Source organism: Gobio gobio (genome assembly GCF_949357685.1).
Source record: "Gobio gobio genome assembly, chromosome: 15".
Taxonomy (NCBI): domain Eukaryota; kingdom Metazoa; phylum Chordata; class Actinopteri; order Cypriniformes; family Gobionidae; genus Gobio; species Gobio gobio.
In genome coordinates, this window is record NC_137108.1 from 24,272,728 (window position 1) to 24,282,894 (window position 10,167).

The window sequence follows — 10,167 nt, forward strand, 5'->3', positions numbered from 1 at the left end:
ATCCTTCCCAGTTGCGGTTCAGTGTTATCACACCATGAGGGAAAATACAGCATGTGAATTTATAAATATACAAAAGAGCTGAAAGCCAGAACCAGAAGAAAAAAGTAACTCTTTATTTGGAGCAAATTAAATTCCTCTGTCAAATGTCATTGAAGCTTACATAAATTATAACTTACAAAACAGTAGTTATATCACAGGCAATCAGATAATTTCACCTCCATAGAAATAACAGCCATAAATGTTTACCAAAATATGACAATAAAATTCTGCCAACTCATTTCTTTCCCTTGTGTGACGTTGTGTTCAGGTCTAAAGGTGAATTTCGTTTTTATTACACACTATCACAGTTCTTTTATTTTCCCAGTGCAAGAAAAAATGAGGATGTAGCTGATGTTTTTTGTAGCTGAGAAACTGTTTGGTGTATGCGATAAATACTAGCTAAATATTAGCCTGTAAAGTATGTATGGACTGTTAGATAAGACGGATAATAAACTAGACATTAGCAGACCACAGTCCTTTGCTCTGAACATTTGTCACAGTTTCAAATGGAATGATCTGGAACATTATCAAGAGTGAATTAAAAGGCACTGGGGGTGCATATGGCGCAAACAGTTGATATTTTATATGATTATAAAGTGTTTCTTTCATATGCCATAATGACATGCTCTGGGAGACCGGGGATGGTGGTAATACGGTCAGTTTAACCAATTACATACAGGAATGAAATCATATTTGGCCACCATCCTCTTAAGGTGACAGTAGAAGTCTTAAGTCTCTGTGTAAAAACATAAAGGCAAACCAAAATATAAAACTACATTTGAGAAAAATCAACACTTCACTTCATAATTTGATTTGCAATGTATGTTAATAGACAGAACATGTTTCATCTGAATCAGCAGCTTCTTGTTTAACTCGAACTGTCATCTCTGAGCTGGGAAGGGATGTAACAAAATAGAACATTGTGTAAGCTGATATTTGACAACAGTAAAAGCTCATGTTTTCTGTATTCGTTCAGTCATTTATTTGAATGAAAATAAATAAATGCATGTGCAAAATTAAAAAAGATATCCATGATTTCTCTATACTGTTACAACTCACTCCTGTAAGGTATGTTGTAATGTCATTTTGTATGTGACCACATTTTTCACAATAGATAGATTTCAAAACAAGTTGTACATTTCGAAACAACGTAAATTTGTATCAGATCAATCTGGGAACATTGTATTAAAATGTAAGTTAAATAGCCCAGCAGATGATAAAACAAAAAGTGTTACCACCCTCCCCTGTCTCCCCTATCATAATCATGAAAATAGAACAATTGAACGGCCTGACAGGCCATCTTGATTTCAAAGCCATAATAAAAATTGTACATTTCACATCAACATAAAGCTAAATTAAAAAAAGAAAACAAAATGTGGTAAATGTGAAATATGTGGAAGACTCAGTGCAGTGGATTTCAGTGTCTTCACTTCCTCACCTGCGCAAAGGGGGGTTTGATGCCTGAGGGGAGACGTTACACAAGCATATGATAAAAGAAAGCAACCACATGACTTCCTTATTGTTTTACTGCATGGCTGCAGGGCAGAATAATAGCACTTCTTTTATGATGCATTACCGTTTTATTGCAGCTAAAATACACATATGGTGTTTTACAATGGGGTGTGCTACATTTAATATATGAAACTGCTCACCTGATTTCCATAGGGAGGTGGAGGATCCTTTGCCTTCGCTCCATGTTTTACTTCTGCATACTCTGTAGGCTGAGGCTCACTTCCACTCCCCAGAATCACTCTCTCTCCACCAGCCTTCTGAAAATGGCTGACGTCTGCGTAGTTCAAGTCCTACAAATAGTGAATTATAATCACAATGTCAGACACAATGATATCAATTTAGGTAAAAGTCTGATAAAAATGTTCTTGTTGCTGTTATCTTTCCACTATTAAACAGTGGTAATTATCATGATACTCAAATGACTGAACATATGCAAATATCCATAGCTCAGTGCAGTAATTTGAAAGCTGAAAGCTTAAAGTCCATTTGAAATTACTGTAAAAATACAGTCATCCCTCCTGCTATAAAAGTCATAAACTCTTTAATAACCTCTATGAGATAAAAGACTAAAGACACAGAAGACACTGAACAACTGAATATCAGTTCCAACCACTGAAAAACACCTTTCCTGTAAGTGTTTGTACTGTGTCATTTGACATCAGATTTACAGTTTTAAATCAGGTATTCAGAGAAGAAAGGGGAAAAATCTTTGTGATGAGGAGAAAACAAAAAGTGAAAGTCACTCACAGGCTCTTGTCTGCTTTGCGCTGCTGCTTAAAGAAAGAAACACAGAATGATACAATCATCTGTAATATGAATAGATCTTCTGAAATCTGTCATGGGGTGGTCAATATCATGGTCAATCTTGCTATAATTGGTGAAGTTGATCATACTCATGTTGAAATTATGAATAAATAACAAACATACCTCCACTTCCCCGTTCATTATGTCGAAGGGTTGGTTTTGGGCTGTAGTGTAAAAACAAATACATTTTGTTACAACCAGTTGTTTATCTTTACAAAATTTTTGTCTCACAAATAAGCAGCTTATTACAGTTGTTTCGCTATCAGATAAATATAGGCCAGAATCAGAATCAAATCACTTCTGAAGTTCGATGCATGACGCAGAACAAACGAGAAATAGACACTTTTAATAAACACAAAGAGCGATAGCATATACAACTAACATAACTTCAACGAGAGACAATGAACAGAGGAGAATTCAGGAGAACTTTGGGCTTAAATACTCAAAGAAAAATCATCAACAGAACAGGGAACAGGTGTGGACTAATCTGAAACTGTGACAACTAATGAATGACTCAAACAGGCAAATACAACAATGAAAACTTTATGTATGTTTACATGACAATGATGTACTGAAAACGGAAATGTTTTTCCTTTGTGTTTTTTGCATACAAGCGACGACGTTGTCAAAATGATCCTGTTCACACGGATTCGCGAAAACGGTTAAAAACTGTATTATGCATGCCAAGATAGTAGTGGGCGATGTCACTTTGTAAAGAAACACTTCTCTCCTATAGACTGAACACGTAATACATGCACGTGATGTCACTGTTTTTACGAATTCGCGTTTTTGTAGTTTACATGCAAGTGATAACAGTATCGTTTTCAAAAAATCCAAGTTTGCTTTTTCAGGACCCCAAAACGCTGTTGTCGTGCATTTGAAGCTGCATATCTAGGTACCGAATACAGTCGGCCAAATCTATTTTCCCAATATGCTATTATAATAGCTTTAACGGAGGGTGCTCTTAAGTTTTATTGAGGGTGCCTAGCACATACTAGCACACCTGTACAACCGAGTAGCATCTGCCTGCACAAACGGAGGCTGCATTTTCAGGAACGCAGTCCTAGGACCACATTTCTAGGACCGCATTTCAGGGCCCTAGATTTTTATTGACAACGCCACCTAGCGAATTAGAGGACAAGCAAAGATGGATGACGATCAGAGTGTGAGTATCACATGTGAATCAGTTTTTATTTTAACATTAAAAAACAATGGTGATGCATTTCATTGGAAAGTTAACGTAGCTGAAGTGATCATGATTTGCTAAATAGTCTTGAATGCATAGCTATCATACGTATATTAGATAGTGCTTTAAATGAATTGTTAGCACATTCGTTTAACTAAACTTGCATGAAAGCTTGTGTTGACTTAGTGACAGCACTAAGTTTGAGTCACAATTGTGTCTTAAGACAACTGTATTACGTTCGTTGTGAAAGCTTGTTAGTTACTCTATGTTTTTTTCTTCATTTTAAGTAAGTTAAAATAATCGTAATGTTTTAGCTGTCACATGCTCACAGTCTGTTTAACGTTACCACACTATACATGTTATGAGTACGTCTCTTCATTTTGGCATGGTTTTATAATGTTGATTGAGACATATGACGTTTTTATAGTCAGGCATAACAGAGGCCATCATAATAGTTGACTGTTAAAATACCACGTGTTAGATCGTGTCATGTATTGTACTGTACTCTATATGAAGAGCTTTCAAGGACAGCTCTGGGCAGGCAGAAGTATGACAAAAGATGAATTAATTGGTCAAGTCCTAGACTTAGCCCTAATTTATGTCTATTTATGTATATAAAAAGAACTTGTTGAAAAGAGGGGAGAGCATCCAGTTGGTAGGTAGTGCTGCTGCATACATCACAATGTGTGCTTTAAATATTTAAAGGACAGGAAAAGTCATATTATTGTAGAAATAACATGTTATTTCTATTCAGATTTCTTGCATCTTTCTCCATTGTTTTTTTTTTTCTCGGTTCAGATGTGCTTTATTGACATGAATGTTTCAAGAACCTGTTCACCCAAATCTTTGAACAGTATGCAATAACAGTAATATGAACATTATTTGGTATGAAGATTGATATAATTTTGTATTGTATATAATGTGTGTGCTCTGTGGTGACTAAGATTTGAAAAATTTAAATAAAAAATTAGAGAGTTGAACAAGTTCAACTCAATGTTCCTTATTTAATTAACTTCTCTGTCTTTCTCTCTCTTAGGAGTCAGTGCAGACGTTGTCCATGAAGTTCTTCCTATGTGGTTCACGTCATGAACAAATTTGTTTTTGTGTGTGTTCAAATTCAACTGTTGCAATATATTATTTTATGAAATATACACAATCTTGAAATCTACCCCAGAGTCATCCTTGTGTATTCCCTCTGTACTTGAAAATGTGATTGACTGAAAAGGCTATACCATTCCTTGTTTTTAATTGCAATAAAGAAAGCAGTATTTGGGTGTAATAAACCTTTAAAAACCTCTTTAAAAAATGGGTTAAAATACTGCCTTGGTGGCACTTGTTTCGGATCTCCAAAACTAGGGTCTTGGAAATGCGTTCCTGGGATTGCGATTCTCCAATTCGGTAGGTGGCGCTGTCACAAAAAAATAGGGTCCTAGAAATGCGGTCTTAGAAATGCGGTCCTGAAAGTGCAGCCTCCGGTATTGCAGACGGATAATGTTGGTACAACCGGACATGCATAGATATTGACAAATTTTAAGGAAAGTTACTTTAATTGCACATAATTCATAAACATGTCGTTTCACTCACATTTTCTTGGTTTTTGTTAGATAGACAATCAGACCACAAATGCCTGCAACTGCCACTAAAACTCCAATGACAATCCCAACTATCGCTCCTGTTGTCAGTCCTCCTCCTCCTCCTCCTCCTCCTCCTCCTTCTCCTCCTCCTCCACCACCACCACCACCTACTAAGATAAAGATAAACAACAGATCATGTACTGCACACAATACTAACTATAATGCACCTGTATCAAAATAACAAATAAAATAAATATTAACCACATATTATGAAGGTCTTTCTAATGGGTGTATTTTATTTATTTTAGGTAGCAGATTTTTTCCCCAAATAATTTTATACCAAGTAATCTAAAGCAATACAAAATGTCATAAAAGTACCACTTATTATTATATACATTTTTGAAAATAATAACATACCTTAATAGGTAAATTAAGATTGTTGTTTATCAAAAGCTGAAAACACATTTCAAGTTTGTTTTAACTGCTTACCTTCAACTAGTAAAGCATGTGTTTGTGAGGCGCTTCTCTTTGTGATGTTATTCCAGGCAGTGCATTCGTAATCTCCACTGTGATTGAAGTTAGTCTCCCTTATGGTGAAAGTGTCTGTGGTCACATTGGTGTTTGTTCCATTAAACGTCCAGCTGAATGAGGCAGAAGGTTCAGAATTTGCAGAGCAAGACAGAGACACTGGAACCCCTAAATCCACCACATCCGGACCCTTAATATAAACCTCTTCTGGTCCATCTACAACAAACACAAGAGACTCACTGTTAGAGGGACAAACTGACAACTGAGCACTGAAGTGTGTATATATTTCATCAGGTTTATCTCAAATCATCTTGATGTTTAAATGTTTAACACTCACAGTTGATGGTCAGTCTGAGTTTTGCTGTGTCAGAGCTGACAGGGTTACTGTAAATACACTGATATTCCCCACTGTCTGATCTGTGCACTGGACTGATGAACACTGATCTGTTATCAGGTGAGAAGATGATGCTGTTGCTAGGAGACAGAGAACTGTTATCTTTCATCCACTGCACAGAGGTGATGCTGCCAGTTCCATCAGAGGTGATGTTAGCAGATGAGTTGCCTTCTAGTAATAATTCTTCTGGACCAATAAGACTGACATTAGATACTTTTACTGTGTAAAAAAGAGAAAAAGAACAAAGACACTGAGATCTAAATTAGTTCTAAAGATCTAAATTAGTCTTTCACATTTAGAACCCACTGAACATTTGTAAAAACAGCAGAAGAGTTTGTGTTTTTGCATTATGTTCATTTTGTTATAAATTATTGGTTCCTAATTGCAATTAACAGTTAAAAGTGCACTCCTACCTAGCATTAGTATTACAGAATACTTTTTGTTTGTGACTGCAAATAACTGATGTGGTTGCACTCACTGTAATGTAGAATGACTATAATCATTTACAGTTTGCTTTTGTTCTGTTTCGTCACTTTTACTTGTTTAGTAATGTTAACAGTTGTTTAGTTTTAAAATGTTAGTTTATATTAACCATTGAATTCTGTTTGCTTAATGTTAATTTTTGGGTGTTTCTCCAATGTCAATACGTGTTTAACCTCTCAAATGTGACACTTTACAGTGTCTTTAACTACTGTGTACATAAAACAGTTTTTTTTGTTAGATTTCATGTATTCAATTTGTTTTACAAACCACTTCTGCTGCTATTGAAATTAGATATAGATAAAGTTAGGGACATGCTTGGTGGTCTGGTTAAGTTTAAGGGCGGGTTAAGGTATAAGGGAAGGGTCGGCAGCGTAATTATAGATATAATTACAGAAATTAATTACAGCTGTAATTACATGCTGGTATTTTTTTTTATAAATAGAAGTACAATGTAAAAGAAACATGAATTTACAGACTAAGCGGATTTAATCAAATGATTAACTTAAATGTTAATACATATACATAGTTAAGGACATTTAATAATAAGTGGGACCAGGGAACTTTACTACGGGCAAAACACCCATCACTGCGTGTCTGGTTTACAGTTTGACACAATAAGCATCCAGTTTATTGCAAATAAAAGCAGACATATGCATATCTGAAATACTATTATTAATTTTAAATTCTCTTCTGTTAGTTCTGTTAGCCACTTCAACTGTTCTAATTTTCAAACATCCATGGTTTATTGTCTATTAAATGTTTCCTTTTCAATCTTTCACATATTATTACAGTTTTCTCAATTGCTAAAACAATAAAACCCATTGGCTGAAGAAAGTTAATTTAGCTTATTGTGCAGTCTGTTGTCAATACCTTAAACCATTTTACATGGTAAAACACAATTTGCAGATTTCACTTAGACTTTTCAGCAAAACTCTAAAAACATTCTCAAAACACATTCTCCACTACACAAGTGGCAACAATCACATACAAATAAAGAACAAATGTCATTGATTGAACATAAACATTAAACATTGATTTAACCTGTTTCAAATGATGTGACACAACCAATATAAGCCAGTTAAGTTCAGAGAACAGGTTGTTGAAGTCTGAGAATGGATAGAAGAAACCATGTGAGAGGAGGACGAGCACGTATGCGAGGTGGGCAAGAAAGAGGAAGAATAAGAGGAGGAGGAAGAAGAAGAAGAACAAAAGAATCAGAGTAGCAGAGTAGTAATTTCGGATCAATTTTGAGCTACTATGATAGAACATGTTTTCGTTCATCAAAAGACAATGACGGAATTTTTTTTTTTTTTTAGATTAAAAATGGACTACTCCCTGAGAAATATGTTTTGAACAATGCGTTTTCTATTTTTTTTTGTGTATTGTTTACTGACTGCTATAGTGTATATCATTTTGATCACTTTGTTTTTTTTTTGAGAGCAGTGTTTGATTTTGAACACAGGTAAAACTGTTTTGAGGCGAAAGTTTCATTTTGCAAGAGGAGTCAGAGGTTTTGTAAATAGTGCTTGAAGATGAGGTTTTGTGTTTAATGTTTTCAGAAAATGGAGCTAGGTTTCAGAAATTGTGTTTTAGCAATTGAGAAAAACTGTAAACACCTCCTTAATATCCTTACCATAATCTTTTAGGCCCATATAACCTAATTTAAGATCAAATGCTGAACCAAGTTTTAGCAACACACTCACCGAACACTTGTAGTGGAGTTTCTCCTCTAAGTGTTTCTACAGCACTAGGTGATACAGTCAGTATGTATATTCCAGAATCATCCAGTGTCAGATTCCGCAGCTCCAGAGCGAGAGTGGTGATGTCAAAACTGACTCTGCCTGCATATGCGGGGGTTACTGTAGGTGCACCACCAGACGCTACTCCAATTATAACATTTGAAGCAACGTTAAAAGACCACTGAATTAAATGACTCGATGTGGAGGAGGAGGGTGGGTTAGCAGGAGCGAGTACAACACTTCCTCCTACTGATCCATTAGCCGGCACAGGAAACTGCAGATCTTGACCTAAATATTGTCCTATGGGGGGGGAAAACAATTCCACTAAAAGGCAGACTTGCATGTTTCCGCTGATAAATAATTAACTACAACCAATGTCATTATTTGATACAGAAATTAAACAGACAGCATAATTTGATTTCTAAAAGTCTCACCAAAACACGACAATATCCACAGTGTCCAGTACAAACGATAATAAACCATCATGATCGAGCTCTCTCATCTGTCAGGAGCCGCAGCTTAAATCATCTGAACTATTTACATCAGTTTTCGGTTAATGATCAACGGCTGTTATTCTATAGTGCAGAACTCACTGCGCCACCTAGTGCTGAATATTAACACGAGTCACGTCTAGATTTGATCGTGGAAATAAACACTCCAATTACCTAACTCATAATTAACAGCTTGATTGAATATTGACATTTTAGTATTACTGATTCAGTTTTTCTACACTGAGAGTGGTAATTTTGTTTAGGGTAGGATGATTATATGTCTCTTCTTTCTTCTTATTGGGACGCAAAACCCAACAATTCAGAGCCCCATAAAGGGTCAAAATCGAACAGATTGGTCAGTAGCCTACAGTCAGGACTCAGGAAGGGTCATCTGTGTAATTATAGATGTAATTACAGAAATCAATTACAGCTTTAAACATGCAGGGTTTATTTTTATATTAGTAGGCCTACAATGTAAAAACATATAGGGTAGACAATAAGTGCCTTGTATAAAAATATTTAAATGTTAGTACATATAGTTAAAGACAGGCACCTAATATAAAGTGCTACCAAAACATTTTCGGAGCCACCTATTGTTTACGTTGCCGTTCTTTTTCTAATTATTCTTCCGTTTCTTCTTCTGCTTCCGATCTTGAGTCTATGGCAGCCCATTGAACCATATGGTAAATGTTTTTTACATTTGGCACACTGATAGAGGACTGGCAGTTTTTCTCGATTGTTTAAACTTTACACATATTTTCTGAAAGCATGCCTTATAATCTCAGAACTCTACACACAAATCAAAAAACACACACAATGGGAAAAACCCCTTAATTATCCTGCAAAATGACACTACATTCAAAACAATGTTATTTATTTTCAAAATGGTATTTTGTTTTCAAAAGACACAAACAAACCACCATATGAATAGACATTTATAAGAACAGGTTGAACACTGATGTGCTCAATGTTGTAAAACACTATGATGAATGGAAAACACTTCTTCTCCATTCATCATAATGACTTGGGTCTTTTTGGTTCAGTGTTACACTTACTACAGACAGTACATACATAAGTGTGTTGTAAAATATTTGAGAATATTGTTTTATACTCAGAACACACAAATACACTGTAACAAATATATTTAATTTTTCCCACAAAAACAATGCACACAGTGTAGGCTACATCCCAATCAACACAAAGTTTCACATATACAGTCTACATACAAAACAACAGAAGAATTTACTGTATACAGTAACAGTTACAGTAAAAAACTATGCTGCTCCAAAACAGAAGAGCTCACTGCTCACCTGTTGCCCTTTTATGCTAAAGCTCTGTTTGCTAATTGTAAAACTGCTGACAGGTCTTTGCCCATGATGAGTAAGTGTACATATTAGAATGGCAGTGTTCCTTGTGA

The 10,167-nt window shown here is 35.4% G+C and overlaps 1 protein-coding gene across 2 annotated transcripts; it reads right to left on the bottom strand.

Annotated features, from left to right (window-relative positions):
* Positions 1-92: 92 nt before the first annotated feature.
* LOC307138576 (cell adhesion molecule CEACAM6-like) lies at positions 93-8,789 on the bottom strand. 2 transcript variants are annotated; one of them, XM_079836957.1, is made up of 10 exons: positions 8,694-8,789; positions 8,224-8,559; positions 5,981-6,256; positions 5,605-5,859; positions 5,126-5,264; positions 2,479-2,519; positions 2,299-2,324; positions 1,692-1,841; positions 1,478-1,500; positions 93-931 (listed from the first exon to the last, which is right to left on the bottom strand). In XM_079836957.1, exons 1-10 carry the CDS (start codon positions 8,743-8,745, stop codon positions 865-867), a joined length of 1,365 nt encoding a protein of 454 aa, XP_079693083.1. In that variant the 5' UTR covers positions 8,746-8,789; the 3' UTR covers positions 93-864. The 2 variants fall into 2 exon arrangements, with proteins under 2 accessions (XP_079693083.1, XP_079693082.1); XM_079836956.1 differs by having other exon boundaries at positions 2,299-2,321; positions 5,126-5,285.
* Positions 8,790-10,167: the final 1,378 nt, after the last annotated feature.

Bases quoted from the DNA above. Each gene is read 5' to 3' on its own strand.
- LOC307138576 (XM_079836956.1), bottom strand. From the start codon at position 8,745: ATGATGGTTTATTATCGTTTGTACTGGACACTGTGGATATTGTCGTGT. The intron at 5,860-5,980 runs GTGAGTGTTAAA...TGTTTGTTGTAG, and splicing joins ACTCAGACTGACCATCAACT to ATGGACCAGAAGAGGTTTAT. The intron at 2,520-5,125 runs GTGAGTGAAACG...TTTACACTACAG, and splicing joins CTAACAAAAACCAAGAAAAT to CCCAAAACCAACCCTTCGAC.